Source organism: Zonotrichia leucophrys, chromosome 9 (genome assembly GCF_028769735.1).
Source record: "Zonotrichia leucophrys gambelii isolate GWCS_2022_RI chromosome 9, RI_Zleu_2.0, whole genome shotgun sequence".
NCBI classification, from domain to species: domain Eukaryota; kingdom Metazoa; phylum Chordata; class Aves; order Passeriformes; family Passerellidae; genus Zonotrichia; species Zonotrichia leucophrys.
Genome location: NC_088179.1, coordinates 4,874,358 through 4,895,655, shown reverse-complemented (window position 1 = coordinate 4,895,655; position 21,298 = coordinate 4,874,358). Strand labels below are relative to the sequence as shown.

The window sequence follows — 21,298 nt, the reverse complement described above, 5'->3', positions numbered from 1 at the left end:
CACCCTTGAGGCTGCAGGAGCCATCTCCAGTGGGCAGAGAACGTGCACAGCTCATGGCTGGAGTGTCTGGCACAGGCTCGGCATCTCCTGGAGCCTTTCCGACAATGGGATCACACGCAGGGATGGCTGGTTGGATCTGGCTTGGGAAGGGTTCACACATTCTTGTTTTCCAAAAAAAAGCACTGTAAAAACATTATTATTTATATTATTTATCATGTTTGTGTATTTGTTTTAATTGTATTAAGTAATTATGTAGATAAATACATAAATATAAAGATGTATTTCTTATTTATTTTCTTTGGTTCCTGAGTGAAAAGGTTTTCATCTCCCTGAGGGAGCTCCTGAAGGGTTGAGGCTGTTGTGGTTTCCAGGGCAAAGGGGTTGGAGTGGTGTGGGGTGGTGGGTTCAGGACAGAGGGAGGGATTGGGGGTGATGGGTATGTGGGGTGCAGGGTAGAGGGAGGGATTGGGGGTGATGGGTACGGCGGATGCAGGGCAGAGAGCTCCGTGCTGATGACGGGGTGCGGGTGTTTAGGGGCAAGGGGGTTCAGTGGGTTCCAGGGCAGAGGGATCGGAGTGCGGGATGGGCGGCTCGGGGGTGCTGGGCGCGGTGCGTTCCCCTACACAAGGGCGGGGGGCTCTGGGCAGGTCCCCCCAGCCCATCCCGTCCCCGCGGGGGTCTGGCGGCTCCACCTGCCCCCCCGCGGGGCGGCCCCGGGGCCGGGCCGGGCCGGGCTCCGCCCGCCGCTGTCGGAGGCTCCGCCGGGCCGGGGCCGGTGGCGCAGAGCGGGACCCTCCCGAGCCCGCGTCCGTCCCGCTCCCGGGAGGGGAGGAGCCGGGGGGGCTCCCGGGGAGGAGCCCGGGGGGCTCCCGATGAGGCGCCGGAGGATGAACCAGCTGTACATCGGCAACCTCAGCCCCGCCGCCACCGCCCAGGACCTCCGGCAGCTCTTCGGGGAGCGGCAGCTGCCCCTGCCCGGCCAGGTCCTCCTCAAGTCCGGCTACGCCTTCGTGGACTACCCGGACCAAAACTGGGCCATCAGGGCCATCGAGACCCTCTCGGGTGAGCGACCCCCCCCGCGCCCCCGCATCCCCCCCGCGACCCCCTCATCACCCCCCTCGCCGCCCCCTCCCCGGGCATCTCCCGGTCCCCCCTTCCCTCCCTCCTCTCCCTCCTTCCCTCCCTCCTCCCGCCCCGGCTCTTCCCGACCTCGCCTCTATTTTTCGCTGATTTTTTTCTCCGATTTTATTGGGAGCCCCCGGGGCGCGGCGCCCCCGGCCCCGCCGCCCCGCCGCCCCCCGCGCCCCCCCGGGGACCCGATTACGAGGTGCCCAGCCCCAACTCCCCGGGGGCGCCGAGCGGGGGGGACCGGGGCGCCGGGGGGCGCGGGGGGCGCGGGGACAGCCCGGGAGGGCCGGCGGCTCGGGATGCGGTGGGACACGATGGGGTGGGATGCGGTGGGACGGGATTTGGCGGGGGGATGCCGCCGTGCCCCATCCCGGGGGGATGCTGAGCGCCCCGCTGTCTCCGCAGGGAAAGTGGAGCTGCACGGCAAAGTGATGGAAGTGGATTATTCCGTGCCCAAAAAGCTCAGGTAACCCCGCGGCGTGTCCCCCGGTGTCCCCCCGGTGTCCGTGTCCGTCGCAGCGTTTCGGGGGGCGCGCCGGGCGCTCCGGGATGCGGGGGACGGGGGGGGCGGCGGAGCCCCGTCGGTTTTACTTTCGCTCCGGAGCGCGGCGCGGCGGGGGAAGGAGCTGCCGGCCCACGGCCGCGTTCCCACGGTGGGCACCCCCGTGATGCCCCCTCACCCCACGCTCCCGGGGAAAACAGCCGCTAATTTAGCAGGAAAACACGAGAAAACCCCTTTCCTCCCACTTTCCGCGCCGCGGACGGAGCTTTTCCCGGCAGCGCAGCCACCCGCACCCTTAGGCTTATTATCTTTAGTCGGTAATTAATCAATTTCCCCTCTCCAAACACCTCATCTCCCCGCTTTATCCAGCCGGAGAACCCCAAAACACGAAGCGTGTTTTATTTCATGCATCGCGGCGAGCGCGCCCTCTCATTCCCATCAGGTGCCCGAGGCCGGGCTGATGGGCACACGCGTTCCGCAGGGAAAACAAACCCGGCTCCGTGTGGCGTAGCCTCATCCCGAGGTTTATTCCCCCCCGTCATGTGTCGGGATAAAAGGCAACAACAACAAAAATAAAAAAAAACCCACGGGCTGCTCCGGGCGGGTGATTTGGCTCGGCCGGGCGCGGAGGCTTGGCCTGGGCTGGGAGCTGGGGTCCGGATTTGGCCCGGGATTGCTGCTGGGGTATTAATTTGGAAATGACGGGGGGGTTGGAAATGCTGTTGTGTAATTGAGGCTTACGGGGGGGGAATGGCTCGTGCCCGGCATCACGTGTGCCGGAGTGGGATTTCGTCTTCGGCGAGGGATCTGCACGCTCCCAACCTCCCAAAAACCATCCCGAGGAGCCCCCCAGGCATCCCCAGGTGTGGCATTTCCCGGCTAAACCCCTGCCGCAGCCTCAGGATGGGCCGGCGGTGACTTTGGAAGAGGGATGGAGGCAGAAATTGGGAGTTTGGGGCCATAGTACGCAGCCAGGGCTCGACCTTTACCGTGTAGCCGGGGATGTAAACAAGGAATTCATCTTTAAATTCTCCGTCGGGGCTGGGGCTGGGGTGCGCCTGCTTTTCCTCCCGAGTTTTAAAATTAGAAAAAAGCCATTTAACCCTCCCAGAAATAAATACTGATTTATTTTACATCGCTCTGTGTTCGGCTGGCTCCAAGTTTTCTATTCCCAAGTTTCTTCCGATTATTGAGATCTAATTTAAGCCGGTGTCTTTTTATGCCCAGCTCAAAAAAAATCTACCCTGATAATTTATATTAATATCCCCAGTTTGGGGGGCTGTGCCTTGATTCAGTTTTATAGATTTTATTTCTATTATAGATTTTATTTTTGTAATGTGATTTTTTGGCAGGGGACGGAGCCTCACGTGGTCATGTTTATTCCCCCCCTCCCTCTTTAAATCTGTAGAAAATCCAATTTTTATGGTGGTGGTTGAGTCCCGGAGAGACGCTGGGATTTCAGGGAGTGAAATGGTAAAAACCCCCCCGTTGCTGAGATGAATTTGGGGTTTTTGGTTTGGAGGACCCGAGCTGGGCTGGCTCCCATCCCTCGGCATTCCTGCGTCACGGGGATGTGAGGAGGTTCCCTCCGTGCCCGACTTCACCTGGAATGTTTAATTTTTACATTTAAATCTAACACAAATATATAAATCTAATGTATGTATAATCTAATCAGTAGATTTATATACATATAAACACATTTGGATAAGGAACTGGCTGGAAAACCCCTGGGAGATCTGACCACGGGAAGCAGGGAAGGGAATTCCTCGAGGGGAGGCGCTGGCACAGGGGTTGTTTCTGTTTCTCCGAAGGCAGGAATTAAATGTGACAGTGGTGGGAAGGAGCCTGAATCCTGCCCAGCCCATCGATTCACCTCCCACGGCTTCCAAATCAGCCCTTCTGTGCCATCCCAATGGTCTGGGCTCCTCTAGGAAGTATCCAACGGCCTCAAAAATTTGTTTCCCCTTGTATATATCATGCCTTAGGGAATTAAAGAAAAAAAAAATCACTTTATATTTTATATTTTAACCAACATTTTCAAATTTTAAATTCTTTTAAAATTGATTTTGAGCTCAGCAGGAGTAGGGAATACTTCTTAAATTTGCTTGAAGCAATCCCACTCCAAGAGTGTTTTGCTTTTGGAGCGTGGCCCTGGGGGAAGCAGCAGCATCTTCCTCCTTGAAGATTGGTTGTGCATTCCTAAAATCTTTAAAAAATCGTGTTAATGGAAAAGAAAGATGGAAAAGAAAGAACATACAAAGTTATATAAAGAAAGAGGATTTTAGAAAAGTAAAAATGTGAAAAATGGGAAGTAAAACTCAGCTAAGGCAGTGCTGACTTTTATACAAGAATTTTATTAACATGAGGAGTTTAAAAAGTAGCAGAGTTCCGGTTATTGTCCCCAAATCAGTCAAATTTGGGGGGTTTTGGTTGTGAAGGTGCCTTTTAATTTCTGCTTGTGCCATAATTGTCAGAAATGAGAAAGGAAAGCACGAGGGAGATGTGAAGAGCAGTGAGGGGAGCCTGGAAATCACTGAAATACTAAATTATTGTATACAAATCTCTCATTATGTCTAAAACTTGGGTGGTTTTGTCCCAGATAAAGGTGGCTGGAGGGGGAGAGGTGCTGGTGCCTGCCCGAGTGCCTTTGCTGGGGGTGATTTTATGGCACTTTCTCCTGTTTCAAATACAATTACCCTTAAATAATTCTCTTTTAACCACCAGTTCAATTCTCCTTTCTGCGTGGTTTTGCTTTATTGGTTATTTACTTATTTCCCTGTGCTTTTCAACCCAGAAATGTTGGTGAACTTAAAGCTGGTGATGAACATCCAGGCCCTTTGTTCTTCCTCTGGACACCCCATCTTTGCTCTCCTTATCAATAATTGCTTGTCGTTAGTGAGCTGCTTAATTAGCAGAGAGGAATTCCCATTGCTTTGGCAGGAAGAGCCCCTGGAACCTCCCCACGTGTGCCTGGAAATGCTCACGGGGAGCAGAAAATTGAATTTGGGGCACTAGGAGTGGGGCTGCCCTCAGACTGAGTCCTATATCCTTAAACAGATACATTTAAAAACTTTTAGTATGTTATATATTGATACAAATTAATAATGTGTGGTGGTGTGTTTAAAGCATTTGGTATCTTTTGTGTAGATATAAATAAAATATATTACATGTATAAAGACACCATATAAAAGGTACATAAATATATATTTTATAAGTATAAAAATATACTTCTAATGCATAATTTTCTATGAGATATATGGACTAGATGAGCTCTAAAGTTCAAACCCAAACCATTCTAGGATTTTATATTTATGTATGTTTATATGAAACATTCATATAAAGATATTAAATTGCATAAAATACACAAATATTCCTATGTAGTATATAAAATTTTATAAGACATATTTATGTACAAAAAGAGAATTTATATATTTTTTTAATATATAGACATACTTATAAAGTTGCCAGGGCAATGTTGGTCACATCCAGGAAGGGAAACCCCCCTCCTGCTGCCCACTGGATGTGTGCCCAGTTTCCCATAGGTCTGGGATGCTGTTCCCAATGGGCTGGCCAGGAGAATCCCCTTGGAACTGATCCTTTCCCAGACTCCAGCGCTGGCTCTGGCTGGGGGTGACGCCACTGCTTGTTTTATTTTTTTTTAAATTAAATTTAATTTAATTTAATTTAATTTTATTTTATAATTTCATTTCTGTTTGCAGGTGTAGGTGAACTGGGAGTTGGTGGTGTTTGAGTTTTGGTTTTCTTTAGATTCCTTTCCTCGTGGGTCTTTGCTTCCATTAATATTTTATCCTTTCTTTCCCTTGTTTATTAACCCCCATTTCCTTTTCCTGCCTCTTCTTTTTCCTCCCACTCTTCCCCCCTTTTTTTCCACCTCTTTCTTTCCTCCTTATTTCTCCCCATTTTTCCTCCCCTCTTCTTTCCCCTATTTCCCCCTCTTCTTTTCTCCCCCATTATTTTTTTTCTCCTTCTTCTTTCCCCCTTTTTTCCTTCTTCTCTGTCCTTCTTTTTCCCTTCATTCCCACTTTTCCTTTTCTTTTCTTTTCTTTTCTTTTCTTTTTTCTTTTCTTTTCTTTTCTTTTCTTTTCTTTTCTTTTCTTTTCTTTTCTTTTCTTTTCTTTTCTTTTCTTTTCTTTTCTTTTCTTTTCTTTTCTTTTCTTTTCTTTTCTTTTCTTTTCTTTTCTTTTTTTTTTTTTTTTTTTCCTCACCCCCTCTTTCTCCCTCTTATTTTCCCTTTTCTCCCTCTCTTCTTTTCCTCCTCTTCTTTTTTCCATTTAATTTCCTCCTTTCCCCCCTATCTTCTTTTCCACTCTTCTTTCCCCCTTTTTTCTCTCTCTTCCCCCTTCCCCCCTTTCCTCCTTCCTTTTCCCCTTTATCTTCTGTCCCCTTTCCTTCTTTTCCCCTCTTTCTTTTCCCTCCTTTTTTCTCCCCCCCTTTCTTTCTCCCTCTTCTTCCCCCTTTCCTTTTCCCCCCTTTTCTCCCCGTCTCCTTTTCCCCAATCTTCTTTTCCCCTTTCCTTTCCCCCCTCTCTCCTTTTCCTTTCTGTCCTTTTCCACTCTTCTTTTCCCCCTCTTCTTTTCCACCTTCTTTTCCCCTTTTTCCACCCACCTTCTTTCCCCCCTTTCTTTCTTTTTTCCCCTTTCTTCTTCCCCCCTTTCTTTCTCCCTCTTCTTTTCCCTTTTCTCATCCCTCTTCTTTCCCCCCTCTCCTTTCCCCCCCTTCTTTTCCACTTTCCTTTCCCCCTTTATTCCCCTCTTTCCTTTTCCACCCTTCTTTCTCCCCTTTTTCCCTCCCTTCCCCCTTTCCCCCTACCTTCCTTTCCTCTTCCTTTTCCCCCTCATCTTTTATCCTCTTTCCTTCTTTTTCCCTCATCTTTCCCCTCTCTCCTTTTCCTTTCTTTCCTTTTCCACTCTTCTTTCTCCCCTTTTTTCCTCTCTTCCACCTTTCCCCCACCTTCCTTTCCTCCTCTATTTCCCCTTATCTTTTATCCCCTTTCCTTCTTTTCCCCCTTTTTCCTTCCTCCCTTCTTCCTCTCCCCCCACTCTCCCATTTATCTCTTTCCCCATCATTTTTCCCCCTCTCTCTTTGTTTTTTCCCCCTGATTTTTGTACCTTCTCCTTTCCCCCTCCTCCTCCCCTCCCTCTTTTGTTTTCCCCGCGATCCGATGGTGACAGATGGGCCGGATTCCCGATTCCCCTCCATCCCCATTGTTGATCCACGCACGGGGCCGGACCCTTTTCCATCCCGGGGTTTTTAATTCCTTAAGAGCAAAGCCCCCGGGCTGGGAGGGGAGCTGGAGCAGCCGCAGCCTCCTGGCAACTGCTGGAAACTGGGGCAGCTCTTCAATGCTCGTGGAGCTGCTGCTGGGTGGGCTTGGGATGCACCAAAACTCCTCCAGGACAGCCCCAGCAAACCCAGAAAATAGATGGGATCATGAGCAATCGCAAATCCAGCAGCCATTTCCCTCCCTGCCCGCTCAGGGGGCTGTTGGCTCAGGCTCCGAGCTGGAAAATTCAGCTGGGACAGAGTTTGGTCCCTGCCTGATGATGGGAATTATTTTTTGGTAGATGTTTTCTTGCCTGGGACAAATATTTCATAAAGCAGGCAGAGCCCTCACTGGGTTTTCAGCATGTTTTCCCTTTGCTTTTTTCCCCCAGTTCTCTTGAAAATTGATTTTTATGGAAAACAGGAGGTGGCAGAGCGTGTTTTCTCTGCCCTCAGCACTGATCTGAGGTGGAAGGTGATGAAATCCCTTTAAGCTTTATTATAGTAAGATATTACAAAGCATGAGTAGGAAAAAATCTGTGCTTTTTAGGGCAGAGAGTGCTGAAGCCATCCCTTATATTCCACTGTATTAATTAGATACCATTATAAATTATTTTTCTATATTTTGTATATTATTATATAGCATTATATCACAATATTAATTTATTATTGGATTATTTTGTTGAGGTTTTATTATTATATTATAGAGCTTATATTGAAGCTAGCTTGTTTCTAATTCCCAAATTTGTGGGAGACAAAGCCCCTCTGGAGTTTCTTGACTAAGGGATGGGTGGGAGATCCATGGGGCCAACAGGGAAAATCCAGGAAGGATTGTGGATGTTGGACACGGAGCTGGTGGCTCATTCTCATTTCAAACTTCTTGACATTTTTATGCTTGTCCTTCTGTGTCCTGGGATTTTGAGGGGGTTGTAACCCACTATTTCCCTGGAAGCCATGCTGGAAAAGGGGGGATTTTGCCAAAACTCCCTCAATCCTCCTGATGCTGGGGAATAAACCCGAAGTTTTAAAGCTTTCCTGTTTCACTGCATGATTTCAGCAGGTGGAGGTAGCGGTGGTGATGCTGGCAGGGTGTGGATGGCTGGGGGCTGGTTTTCCATCCCATTTCCCTGCAGGGCTGTGATGCCAGCCCATGATTCTGCTCTGGTGGGTGCATGAGAGGACACACAGCCCCATCCTGGGTTATTTCACTTTACCTCCTCACTCACTGCTCAATCCTCCCTGTGCTGCCGGCAGCTCCTGGCACCCAAACCCTGCTCTGGGGTGGAGGAGCTGCTTCCTCCTCGAGCTGCTGGTGAGCAGGACCAGTTTGGGATCAATTTAGAAGGGAAAAAAGCAGCTGAGCGTGGTTTCTTCAGCCCTTGAAGCTGCTGAGGCAGCGAGGTGGGTGTGTGGAGGAAGAGGCAGAGGGATGCAGCTCTCCAGGTTATCTGAGGGCACTCACCACAGCAGGGCCAGTTGCATCACACAGCTGAGTGTTTTTCCCCCATCTGGTTATTAGGATTTATTTCACTCCTTAAATTCCCACCAGCCTGCTGCAAAACAGGGTGGGTGAGACGTGGCCACCGTCAGCTCCTGTGCTGGTGTTGTGTGCGTGCCCTGGAGTCAACCCCCGGGGTCTGGGAAAATGAAATGAAAATGAAAACAAAAATCAAAATAAAGGGGGTTTCTGCCACGAAGTTCTCCTGGGAGTGGTGTTGGGAATGGCTGAGTTCTTCTATGCCCCTGGGAATAACTCACCCAACCTGTCATGGCTCCAGATGTGCATCCCTGGCTCCAGCAGTGATGGCTGTGTGGGGTCCAGCACTGCTGCACCCAGGTGTGCAGTTACAAGAGCCATGAGCACACCCAGGAGGAGCAATAACCTTGTCTTCAATGCTGGGTGGTGATGTTGAGCTGCTGGGAGTGCTGCCCATGGGAGCTGAAGCCTGAGTGCCCTTTGGGTGCCTTTAAATGCTGTGCACTGCTTTGGATGGATGCTGGAAGTGGGAATATTCTGTCGTGTCCCGTTGGGAAGTGGGGATTTGTGGCACCTGCTGTGGTTCTTCTGTTGGGGTGTTTTGGGAGGGTGAAGCAGCACCTGGGGAGACCAGGGCTGCTCTGGCATCTCCCCTGGCAGAGGAGTAGGGAAATTATGGCTCTGGAGCAATTCAATCCAAGGCAGGGCTTTTCCAGGAGTGGCAGAGGGATTTGTGCAGCTGCTGTGCTGGTTTCTCTTGGATGTGCCCCTTCCAAGTGCCCTGTGTCCCCTGGGCTTTGGGGACAGGTGGGCTGAGCCAAGTGAACCCCAAATGGAGAGCAGCTCCTCCATGGTCCAACCTGGGGCACCCCAGTGGTTCCCACATGGGAGAGGAGGGTGGCTGTGGTGGTGCTTTGGCTGGGAGCTGAGCAGGGGCACCTTGGGATGAAGGTGCCCCCGTGGCTTTGGGTCTGGGGGTGACTGGGCAGCGTGTCCAACTCTCTCCAATGGTTTGGGACTGGCTGGGATTTATTCAGGCCCTGTGGCCTCACAGCCTGGCACCCATCATCTCAGGGGTGAGATGTGTCTATTGGGGGTCACTCCAGCTCCCAAAGTAGGAAAAGTTGTTTGTGAGAGATAGTTTTCATTTTTCTATCAGTGTAGAAACATTTTATACAGGTGTTAGCTGTGTTTCACCTAGGAATAGATTGTTATGCTAATGACCTGCTCTCACTAGGATTGTTTTCACATGGGAGCTTGCAAAGGGCTGGCCTGACAAGGAGAGCAGCCTTGATTTTTTGAAGCCTTTCTTTCTGATTTTCCTACCTTACGGCAACAGAGTGGCTCGTGGCTCAAGGCTTGGCTGGATCCTGCATGGATTGGGCTGTGTCAGAACCTGTCACTGCCCAAGCACATCTCACAGCCAGGCTGAGGAGATGTCAGGGGGCTCTGACCCTTGGGAAGCCTTGGCAGGGCTTCCTTTGCAGCCATGGCCAGCTTGGGAATGCAACCACAGTTTGGGAATGAAACCATAGCAAAGTTGGGAATGAAACCATGTCCAGGTTGGAGATGGAACCACAGCCAGGCTGGGAGTGAGCCATGTTGTCCTGTGAGTTTGGAAGTGCCACTGGACGAGGCTGGGTGTGTTGGGCATCTCCAAACTCAGGCTTACAAGGATATTTATTAGGGTTTCCCCAAGGAGAGCAGCCCCACGTTGCTGGGAAGTGGTGAGCCTCAGCTGGATGTGCTTTTGGAGAGCTCCCCTCAGGGTACAGCAGGGGTCCCCTGGCCAGGCTGGGGTCCTGTCCCAGCCCAGAGCAGCGTGGGCAGGGCTGTCTGTGCATCCCTGTGCGGCCATGGCTCTGCAGAGGCTCCTTTCAGGAGGTTTCCTTGGAAACCTGACAGCCAGCATGAGGAGGGAGCGTTCCAGAGAGAGCTCCAGCCCCAGTGGTGACCAGGGCACAGCGAGGAGAAATGGCTCTCCCTGGGGCTGAGCTGCCTTGGCTCACTGTGGGGAGGTGGGATGCTTTGGGAAGCTCTCACAGCTCTGTGTGACTCCCAGAGAGGCTGTTCCTTCTGCTGTGAGGTGCCTGCAGACCCTAACCCAGGGCTTTGTCTTTGCAGGAGCAGGAAGATCCAGATCCGAAACATCCCTCCCCACCTACAGTGGGAGGTAAGAAGTGGCTGATCCCAAAAATCCCAAAAACATCCCGTTCATCTCCTTCTCCAGCATCATGAGCTGTGCTGCTGGAGCACATGGCCTGCACGTGGGCCACCCTTTAACTTCCCAGTAATGCAGGGAGGGAGCCTGAACTGGGCTCCAGCTCTGCCTGCTTTTGGGTGGGGGCCAGCTTGGAGTGCTGGGTCAGCTCTGGGATAATGGATGATAATGGATGCAGGTGGGTGGTGCTGGAGGGTGTTTGTGGGTGGAGGGTGCTCCTGCCCTGCTTGGAGCCTCACCTGCCCTGTTTGCTGCTCTGTCCCCAGGTGCTGGATGGCCTCTTAGCTCAGTATGGCACAGTGGAGAATGTAGAGCAAGGTAAGATGGTCCAGCATGGTCCTCATCCCTGCAAAATTCCCAGTGCTGCTCCCCAGCTTTGCCCAGGCTGCAGGAAGCCCGCTGGGATGAAACCTAGTTGGATAACCAGTCCAGCAGCAGTGGTCTGAAATGGGTTTTGGACACAAACCCTGCTGGTGGGATGATGTGGGCTGTGCATCCACCATCCCTGGGAATGCCCCTGGTCCCTGAAAAAATTGAAAGCAAAAATGAGCTGAGTGTAGGTTGGGATCCACTGGTGGGTCAGGGATGTCCAGCCCTGCGTTCTGCTTGGATTCAGCCTTGGATCCAACCCTGTCCTTGTGCTGGGGGTAAACACAGGGTGCCCAGGGGAAAACACAGGGTGCCCAGGCATGCCATGGGACAGGCATGTCCCTGTCCCCATCCCAGGTGTATCCCCCCCTCTGGAGCATGCTGAGAGCAGCAGTGACACCTCTCCCAGCCCTGCTCCAACTCTGCTTCTCTTGCTCCCACAGTGAACACAGACACAGAAACTGCCGTTGTCAACGTGACCTACGCCACCAAGGAGGAGGCCAAAGTGTGAGTGGGGCTTGGTTTGGTTTGGTTTGGTTTGCCCATGATTTCACACCACACCAGCTTTCCCAAGGAGTCCCAGGTGTCTTCCAGGCTTCTCTAAGCTGTCCCACCACTGGGCTGTCCTCTGGCATGGGAGATGGGCTAGTACACATTATTTCAGAAGCTTTGGCATGATCCATGTGGAAGGGGATGACGTCCCACCAGGTTATGGGGCTTGCTCCTGGTGGGAAAAGTGTGGGGCTCTGGCTTCCCATGGCCATGTTCTCCAGACTGGGGAGGGAAGAGGATGCAAGTTGGGAAGGGCCCATGCTCTGCATGTGGTGGGGGTGCTGGAGGGGAGCCCCTGACCACGCCCTGCACCTCGCTGCCTTGCAGAGCAATAGAGAAGCTGAGCGACCAGCAGTTAGAGAACTGTTCCTTCAAGATTTCCTACATCCCGGATGAAGAGGTGAGCTCCCCTCCGCCCCCCCAGCGATCCCGCCGCGGGGGCCACTCCTCCAGGGAGCGGGGCTCCTCCCCAGGGGGCTCCTCACAGCCCAAACAGCTCGAGTTCCCACTGAGGATGCTGGTGCCCACGCAGTTTGTTGGTGCGATCATAGGAAAGGAGGGCTTGACCATAAAGAACCTTACTAAGCAAACCCAGTCCAAGTAAGTACTTGCAATGGTTTTGTTTTCCTTCCCTAGGGTGCTGTAGGTCCCAGCTCGGGTTCTCCCTGCACTGGGGGGCTTTGCAGTGCCAGCCACTGCTGGTTTCTTGGGGTGGTGGCAGAGCTCAGGTGCTGACCCATTCCTGCTGGCCAGGGTGGTCTGGGTGCTGCAGGAGGGGGATGCACACTGGAAAAAGGCCTGGAATGAGTTCCTAAAGCCTCACGAGAACAGCTTTGTGGGATGAGGCTTTAGGGAGAAATGGCAAGTTTGGGGATCAAATCCTAAAGGTGAATCCTCAGTGCAGTGGTCTTGGTTCTTGTGGGATTTGCTCATCCTGCAATATCCCATATGGGCTAGAGCTATTGAGGGGAAAGGGACACTGTGGGAGCACTGCCACGAGAAGGATGGGCTTTTGTAACTGTTTGAAGCCTTTTTTAGCTATTAACGTGTTTATTTTTGAACTAAAAAAGGAAAAAAAAAAAAACAAAAAAGTGGGATTGTCTTGCCAAAGTTTTCCATGTTTCTCTTGTTGCTGTTCTCCTGATCTCACCGCTCATTCTCTGCATGGTTTTCCTGCATGGTTTGTTCCTGCCCAGGTGTGTTTGTGTTTAACCCCAAGCTGTCTTCTCCTGTGCTCATCATCCTGCACCTGGTGATCCCATGGGACGTAGGAGTCCTGTCCCAGAGCATCCCAGTTCTCAGAGGAGTTTTTAGAGGCAAAGCTTTGGTACTAGTGTGGCTGGAGGTAGAAAGAGGAGCCAAACCCAGGTGCTGGCTTGGCAGGAAGAGGTTTGTATGGAAAGGGGGCAGAGGAGTAGGGAGAGGAGCTCTTGGAGCCTGGCTTGCTCACCTGGTAGCCTGCTGAGCAGATCCTGGTTGGCTGCAAGCCCTTCTCCAGGTGAGTCCTGGTGGGATGAGCAGCAGGCGTAGCTGTGTCCTCACCCCCAAGAAGGGAATTTGCCCTTTCCAAGCCCTGAGCCTAGCAAGGAAGGTGGGAAGGTGTCAGTTTCTCCCAGCCATGAAACCAGATGCTGTTGCTTGGAGCAGTTTCTGCCCCTGAATTGTCCCTCCTGGTGGGGTGGCTCTGTGTGCCTGCCCTGAAGACCCGGGCCATGGAGGAAGGTCCTGCTCAGTGCTCTGCCCTCTCCTGCCCTGCCTGCAGGCTGGGGTGAAGGGAACCCTCGGGAACATCCCAGGCAGCCACAGGAGCCTTGTCCTTCACTTTGGGTGCCATCCCACACTCTGTCCCTGCCCTCATCTGGCAGTGATGATCCAAAGGTGACATCCTGCTGCCTGGCCCCTGCTGCTTCCCAGAGTGATGCTGGCTTCTGGATTCCTCTGGTCACATTGGATTTCACCCCTGGATCCACTCACAGAGATCCCAAAGGTGCTTCTGAGCCCCAGGAGGCAAAACTGTGCCCAGGCTGAGCTGTGTTTTTCCATGAAGAAACCCAGACCAAGACCTTCCACAGCCCTTGGAGCTCCGTGAGAAGAGGATCATGGCTACCATGGCTATCCACTGGGATAACCCTACAGGAGCGCTGTGTTGTCCACCTGGAGAGGGCTGTCCCTCATGGCAGCCACTCCTGAAGCATTCCCAGCCCACCCTAAGGTCTCTTGGAGGCTTTTCCTGCTGCACCATTGGCAAACCCTGTCCCCCCAGCCCCGGTCATCCCTCCCTGCAGCACCTGGTGATGGGGTGAAGGTACTGAATGTCCCCTTCTCCATCCTCCTGTTGGAATGGAGCAGTTCAGCAGTGGCACTGGAATGTGCTGGCAGCTCCAGAGCTCTCTCTTCTCCAGCTCTCTGGGGTGGAATATGCCTGAAAGCAGTGACCCCTTCCTGGCATCCCTTCATCTCTCTGGCAAGTGAGCTCACACATCCGGACATGGGATGTGTCTTCCCCTGAGCTCATCATCCTGAACCTGGTGATCCCATGGGATGGTTGATCAGCCTGGAACCTGGCTTGTGCCCCTTTCTGAGGCTTGTGCAAGCTCCTCATCACCTCAGTGCCTCCGTTCAGCACTTCCCTGGCACTTGGTTCCTTTCTGGCACGAAGGCTCAGCCGAGTTCTCCTCTCCACCAGCCTCAGCTGCTGTGTGGCTCCCATCTGTGGGGTTTGTTGGGATTCCTCATCAGTTCCCCCTACCTTGGGAGCATCAGCCTGGTCTGTCATTGCCTCGTGTGGCCATCATGGTGTGTTCACCTTGTTCCCATCAAAGGGGTGGCAGCAAGTGTCCCTGTACCTGCTGGGAACGGATCCTCCAGGCCAGTCTGAGGGAGCTCCATGGCTGGGAGCACCAACTGAAGACATGGAGATCTGGAGAGATGGAGGCAAGAAGGGAACCATGCTGTCTTCCCTCCCTGTTCAGTGCTTGGATGGAACCACTCTGGGTCCCTTTGGAGTCCCTTCTCCCAGGGAAGGCTCTCCCAGCTGCTCCCCTTCCACCATCAGTGTTCCAGCATGATGGCTCTTGAAGAGTTGACCTGTTCAAACCCACCTGGACCCCAGCATGGCACCGTGTGGTGACTCTGCCCCCCAGCCCTTGGCCTGGCACGTGCAGCAGCGCCCTGGATGATCCCATCAGGACAAGACCTCGGAGATGTGGCCGGAGGGGACCCAAGTGCTGTCAGCATTCCAGAGTGGCTGAGCTGCCACTTCCACACCTGCTCGGAAGACCTGGCCCTGGCTGCAGCACTGGCAGGGACGCCACGGTGGTGGCCCATGGCAGGATGGCCACAGCACGGCATCACTGTCCGGCGGGAAGAGCGCGCGGATCATCGCACGGAGAAGACGCAAGGGTTCCTCCCCCTGTAGCCCAAGGCGCGTGGTCGAGGTGCGGGAGTCTCCTACCCTGCTTTCCTCTCTCCCTCTCTCTCAGGGCTTTGCCAGGTACGGTTGAGCGTGAGGAGCGAGCTGGAGGCCGTGCCTCCTCGCGCCATGAGCCATGAGCTGAGGGAGGAGCAGAGGAGTAGAGCACGGTCCCTGCCGCTGCGCACGGGAGCCTGCTGGTCCCCCCGGGAAGGGCGTGAGTACCAGCGCTGTTGTTGCCGGGTGCCTCCGTGTCGGGACAGACAGACGCTGCCCACGGGTAAGTGCTCTCTGTGCCCAAGGTCGCTGGACAGCCTCGGGTGTTGCGCAGAGAGAGGTGGAGCTCGGCAGGGCCTCTGATCCCGTCTGCTGCTCCAAGCGGGGCCAGCGGCAGAGATGATGATGATAGACCAGGTTGCTCAGGGCTTTAGTCCAGTTGAGGATTTGTTCTGCCCCCTCCATGCATTGGTTGATGTTGTGACGCCCCTCAGCTTCCAGGACCTCGGGTCCTACAGGCGAACGTGGTCCAAATCCGATCCGAACCGCCCGAAACCAAACACTGCCTGGGCTTGCGTGAGCCAGGTGCTGGTAGATGCAGCTGACACCCAGGTTCACCCCACAGCTTGAGCAAGTGTTGAAATGAGTTTTTCTCAGCTCCTGAGCTCTCAGAACCCTCCGTGTGACCCCAGGCCTATCTGAGGGGCTCCTCTGTGCTGGTTGTTTCACCACAGGGTTGACATCCATCGGAAGGAGAACGCCGGCGCTGCCGAGAAGCCCATCACCATCCACGCCACGCCAGAGGGGTGCTCGGAAGCGTGCCGCATGATCCTGGACATCATGCAGAAGGAGGCTGATGAAACGAAATCGTGAGTGCTCCTGGCTCAGCCACAGCGTGGTGGGACCCCGTGGTGGTGGTCCTTCTTTTCAGCAAATCATTAGTACCTGTGGCTGGAGATTTCTTTGTTGCCTGACTGGCTGGACCTTTAGATTTGATTTTTTCTTATTGCATTTTAGAGCAGAAGAGATTCCCTTGAAAATCCTGGCACACAACAGCCTGGTGGGGAGGTTGATTGGCAAGGAGGGCCGCAACCTCAAGAAGATTGAGCAGGACACGGGCACCAAGATCACCATCTCCCCGTAAGTTCCTGTGACAGGACTGGGGGGAATGGTGAGACAGCAGGGTTAGATGGGATATTGGGAAGGAAATGTTCCCTGTGAGGGTGGTAGATTGCCCAGAGAAGCTGTGGCTGCCACTGGATCCCTGGAAGTGTTGCAGGCCAGGTTGGACAGGGCTTGGAGCAATCTGGTCTAGTGGCAGGTGTCCCTGCCCATGGCAGGGGCTGGAACTGGATGCGCTTTCACATCCCTTCCATTCCATGATTCTATGATTCAGTGGAGTCCTGGTGGACACCAGGCCACCCCATTCTGTCCAACATGGTACAAACACTGCTGCAGGTGAAAAACAGAGCAGCTGTGCCCTCCCATGTGCATTCCCTATCCCAGGTGGATGTTCCTCATCCCAGGTGTTGGGCAGGGAGAGGCCGCATAGCTCTCACTCTGTCCTGTGGGGAACCCTCAGCTGTGATTTGAGTTTTCCTGGGGTTTTCCATGACTTGAAGAAGGGATGTGACCGTGTCTCTGGATTTTCCCGTGGGGCAGCTTGCAGGACCTGACCATCTACAACCCCGAGCGCACCATCACGGTGAAGGGCAGCACGGAGGCCTGCTCCAAAGCCGAGGTGGAGATCATGAAGAAGCTGCGCGAGGCCTACGAGAGCGACGTGGTGGCTGTCAACGTAAGCCCAGCCCTCCCCGGGCCTGCTCCACTGCACAGAAATTCACAGTGGAGGTTGATGTGTTACAGCAATGGTTGGGCCTCGCCCATGCCTGTGTTCAGAAGCCCAGTTCTCCCCCACCTTTCACAGCTTTCTCCTTTTATCTTTCCTTTCCCAGCAACAGGCCAACCTGATCCCAGGGCTGAACCTCAGTGCTTTGGGCATCTTCTCCACAGGGCTGTCCATGCTGCCCTCCACCCCCGGGGCCCGGGGGGCTGCAGCTGCCACCCCCTACCACCCCTTTGCAGTAAGTGTGGCGTGTTCCTGGTGCCTGGAGCTGTTGGGTTTGGGAGCTACCTTATGGGGAGTTCTGACTCTCAGCCATTTTGGGGAGGATGCTCATTTGCAGCAGCAAAGTGGAGAGGACAGGGAGTGAAGGTGGCAATCACCAAGAAGATCAGCTGCATCTCTGGGTTGTGCTGATCTGGGTTCCACTAGTGTTTAAGGATTGGCTGTGTCCCAAGGGTGCTGCTCTCTGAAGACAGCATGGAAAAACCATGTAGGTGGTCTTCAGTCCTGACCCCAAGGCCACCACTGGCCTGAGGTGACAGTGGGCAGGGATGGTGCAGTGCCAGGAGAACAGGATGGCCAAGGTGCTGGTGGAGAAGGTCCATCCCAGGTCACTCAGGCACCATGCGCTGCCTCCATTAGTTATTCAATAATTTATTCTGTGCTGTGGGTTAATTTACCTGTGCTGTTTTCTTTCCCTGCAATGCCAGCAGCAGAGCGGGCGGAGGAGGACGGTGAGTGCTGGGAGGATGTGGGGTGTTTGGGGTGGCTCTGGAGGGCTCCAGGAGGGTTGGTTGGTCACTCCCAACCTGTGGAGGGAGGGTGCTGTGCCTGTATCCACAACCTCTGGGAGACAGCTGTGGGAATTATTTATGTGGGGTGTGATGGAGAGGAGTGGGACAGGTCTCCTGAAGGGCAGTATTTGGTGTGGGGTCCTTCACCCCAAGGCTTTATGTGGCCTTTTTCAAGCCCCCTGGTGAGGCCAGAAGGAGATCTTTTTTTCTGATACAAATATCAGCAGGCCAAAGACAAAACAGCAGCAGTGGGGAGGGACTGGGGTTAACTGGGAGCTCCCATCCCCATCCTAGCCTCGTGCTGTGCCATAGGCACAGGGTCCAGGCTGCAGCTCATCCTTGAATGTGCCTGTGGTCTCTGTGTTCCTCCTCCTGGTGGTGACACGCTCTCCATGTCAGGGTGGGCATGTTGGGAAGGGGCTGGCACCTTGAGGACATCATTAATGTCACTGCCCCTCATTTTCTCTCCCACCACAGGGCTCCTCGGCCTATCTGTCCAGTCTGTACGGAGCCCCCCCAGCTGGAGCCTTCCCCCATCAGCATCCTGTAAGTTTCTCTTCTCCAAAAGTGCCCTGGCACCTCCTGCCAGGAGGTTTTCCCTTGGGCACCTTGTGGGAGGGCAGGACCACAGCTCAACTCAAGAGAACCCAGCCCAACCCAACCCAACCCAACCCAATCCAACCCAGCTCAGCCCCTCTTCAAGGCTGGAATGCTGGCAGGGGGGAGCAGCCCCCTGGCCCAACTGTTCCCCTGACCCTCTGGCTCTTCCTGCCCTTTCCAGGTGCCGGAGCAGGAGGTTGTGAACTTGTTCATCCCAACACAGGCCGTGGGGGCCATCATTGGGAAGAAGGGGCAGCACATCAAGCAGCTGGCACGGTTTGCTGGCGCCTCCATCAAGGTGAGTGGGAATGAGGGGCTGGGTCAGGGCTTTGTGCCTCGGTTTCCCCTTCCTACTTGCTGAGAGCAGAGAAGGGAGCCCTTGGTGAATGGTTTTGCTCTCTAAATGAGTAGAAACCCAGTCCTGCAGCTTCCTGATTGCCACCACTGCTTGGGTAGGGGGGTGTCCCTGCATGGGAACACATCCCACAGAGGGGAGGTCTTGCCTGAGGAGGGGTAACACTCACACTCCTTCCATCCCTCTGCAGATTGCCCCAGCAGAAGGTCCAGATGCCAGCGAGCGCATGGTGATCATCACGGGGCCACCTGAGGCTCAGTTCAAGGTATGATGGCCACAGGGTAAGGTTGGCTTGGGGACATGGGTAGGGGCAAAGTGAGAGCATCCCTTTGGTCCTCACCATGCCAGGGGGGCTTCTCAGCTTGGAACCACGGTTTTGGGACCACATCATTGCCTGTGGGAATGAAGGGCACAGCAGGCTGCCTCCAGGATGCTGCCCACCACATCCATGTCCCTTTTGTGCCCTCTCCAGGCCCAGGGGCGAATATTTGGGAAGCTGAAGGAGGAGAATTTCTTTAACCCGAAAGAAGAAGTGAAGCTCGAAGCACACATCAAGGTGCCTTCCTTCGCCGCCGGCCGCGTCATTGGCAAAGGTGGCAAGACGGTAGGTGGGGGTGTGTGGGATCCCACCTGGCTTGGGAATAGAGGGCTGGACATCCCCCATCCATCCCATATCCATCCCCTATCCATCCCATCAGCTCTGGCCGGGTGCTCTGTTCTATCAGTGATGTCTCAGTCCCTTTGTCCTGGCGCTGGCTCCTGGATGGCCATCCCAAGGGGACAGGATGTGAGCCACAGCAGCCTGGTGCCATGTCCTGCCTCAGAGCTGGAGTGGCACCAGCAGTGGAGGATTTTGGCTCTTTCCCAGCAAAACCTGGATCTCTGTTGTTTGCTCAGGTGAATGAACTGCAGAACTTAACGAGCGCAGAAGTCATTGTGCCGCGAGACCAAACCCCGGACGAGAACGAGGAGGTCGTCGTCAAAATCATTGGGCATTTCTTTGCCAGTCAGGTAAGGTTTGGCCACGGCTCTCCCAACAGTCCCAGTTTGAGGAAGGCCACTGACCGCAGCATCCCCTGAGCTGCTCTGAGTGTGCACCCAGGATGCACTGAAAGGGGTTTTGGCTGCATTAAAATGGAAGATTGGCTCGATTCAGCCAAAATCTGTGCCTTGGACAGTGGGTAGGAATGGCTCCTGCATCCCACCTGGGTGCATCTAACCAGGCTGGGTTCACGAATGCGAGGGTGTGGCGACACCCCAAAATCTTGAGTGATGGAAGAACAGCCAAACCTTTGCTTTAGCAAAGCAAAAGTATCACAGAATCACACGCCTGGCCTGGTGTTAGAGTCTGTAGGGTTGGGGTGCTGTAGGGTTGGTGGGGGCTCAGCTCTGGTGTTGCTACCCCTGTTCCTTGCCCCCTTTGCAGACTGCCCAGCGCAAGATCAGGGAAATCGTGCAGCAGGTGAAGCAGCAGGAGCACAAACACGCTCAGGGAGCCGTGGCCTCGCAGCACAGCAAGTGAGGCTCCCGCCAGCACCGCCCGACGAATGTAACCCCCCGCCGCCAGCGCCGGCCCCAGCAGGTCAGGGGACAAACCAAAGACCCCCGAGCCCCCCAGCTGGCAGCCCGGGGCACGGGGGGCTCTCTCCAGCCCGCAGCTTCCGCCTTACTCCACCGCCTCCCGCGCCGCTCCCCGCCAGTCAGTCAGACTAACCCAGGCAGAGAGAGAGGTGGCTTTTAGTTTGGAATTCTCCCCAAACCTGCCCATTCCACCCCCGAGGAGCTCGCCCGGCCTGGGGGGGCCGTGGCACCCGTTAATTTAGAATTAATATATCAGTAACGGAACTAACGCCGATTTTTAAGTTTTGTAAGATTTTATTTTTTAACTCACTTTTTAAAAATTTTTTGGGGGAGGGGGGATGTTTGTTTTTAGCAAAAGCAGGCTTTTCTAGAGGTTTAATGGCAGGAGCTGGTTCATTGGTTCTCTAATGCACCGTAGAGCAGAGCTGTAGGATCACCAGCAGGGAAAAAAATACTGAATAAGTGTTAAAAAGCAATTTCTGAAGGGCTTTGAGAAGAGCAGGGCCTGTAGGAGCCAAGAAGATTCCTCGTGTAGGAATTGTTCCTCTCCTTCACACACCCTTTCCTCTTTGCTTTGGACTCCAAAAGCGGGGTTTGCATCTGTTCTGTCCCCCCTTTCTGTCTGTCTGTCCTCTCTCCATCACTGCCCAGCACTGACATCCCTGGAGAATGATGGGCAGCACCAGCCCTGCCTGCTTTGGACTGGGATCTTTGGGGAAAAGATCCCTGTTGCAGGGAGAGGAGGGGGAAATGGGTGAAAAAAACATTTACAAGAGGTTGTCAGCCCAGGGCTGGAAAACCCAACCAGCAAAATTGGCTTCAAAAGAAAAAATAACCCAAATAACCCTCCCAACACACACACAGAAAAACTACCTCAGGTTTTCGTACCTCAGCACCTTGCGCTTGTGTTGCCCTTTTAGAGATTTTTGTATGCCTTGTAAAACTGATAGTTGGAGCATTTTTTTATTTTTGTAATAAAAAAAAACCGAGTTGGAAAAATGATCTCGACCAAGTCAGCTGCGAGGTGGAAGAAGGAAACCATCCCCCGTGTCCCAGAGCTCTTCCGTAGTCTCCTGCAAGCCGAGAGCCAGTGGCTGTTCCTTCGGAGAAAGCTTGAGAAATGGTTAAAAAGAACAAAAAAAAAAAAAGGGAAAAATAAAAAAGCCAAACACAAGAATAAA

The 21,298-nt window shown here is 53.5% G+C and overlaps 1 protein-coding gene across 2 annotated transcripts; it reads left to right on the top strand.

Annotated features, from left to right (window-relative positions):
- The first annotated feature begins 765 nt into the window (after positions 1-765).
- On the top strand, positions 766-21,010 carry IGF2BP2 (insulin like growth factor 2 mRNA binding protein 2). 2 transcript variants are annotated; one of them, XM_064720660.1, is made up of 17 exons: positions 766-1,062; positions 1,534-1,594; positions 10,515-10,563; positions 10,878-10,929; positions 11,424-11,487; positions 11,860-12,132; positions 15,676-15,810; positions 15,959-16,081; positions 16,604-16,739; positions 16,897-17,025; positions 17,501-17,521; positions 18,059-18,127; positions 18,363-18,479; positions 18,727-18,801; positions 19,009-19,140; positions 19,434-19,547; positions 19,963-21,010. In XM_064720660.1, the coding sequence occupies exons 1-17, from the start codon at positions 873-875 to the stop codon at positions 20,056-20,058; spliced, it is 1,836 nt and encodes a 611-aa protein (XP_064576730.1). In that variant the 5' UTR covers positions 766-872; the 3' UTR covers positions 20,059-21,010. The 2 variants fall into 2 exon arrangements, with proteins under 2 accessions (XP_064576730.1, XP_064576729.1); XM_064720659.1 differs by having other exon boundaries at positions 17,498-17,521.
- The last annotated feature ends 288 nt before the right edge of the window (positions 21,011-21,298 follow it).

Coding starts and splice junctions, on each gene's coding strand:
- IGF2BP2 (XM_064720659.1), top strand. CDS start 873: ATGAGGCGCCGGAGGATGAACCAGCTGTACATCGGCAACCTCAGCCCC. Junction 18,128..18,362: donor CCTTCCCCCATCAGCATCCT/GTAAGTTTCTCT, acceptor TGCCCTTTCCAG/GTGCCGGAGCAGGAGGTTGT. Junction 19,141..19,433: donor TTGGCAAAGGTGGCAAGACG/GTAGGTGGGGGT, acceptor TTGTTTGCTCAG/GTGAATGAACTGCAGAACTT.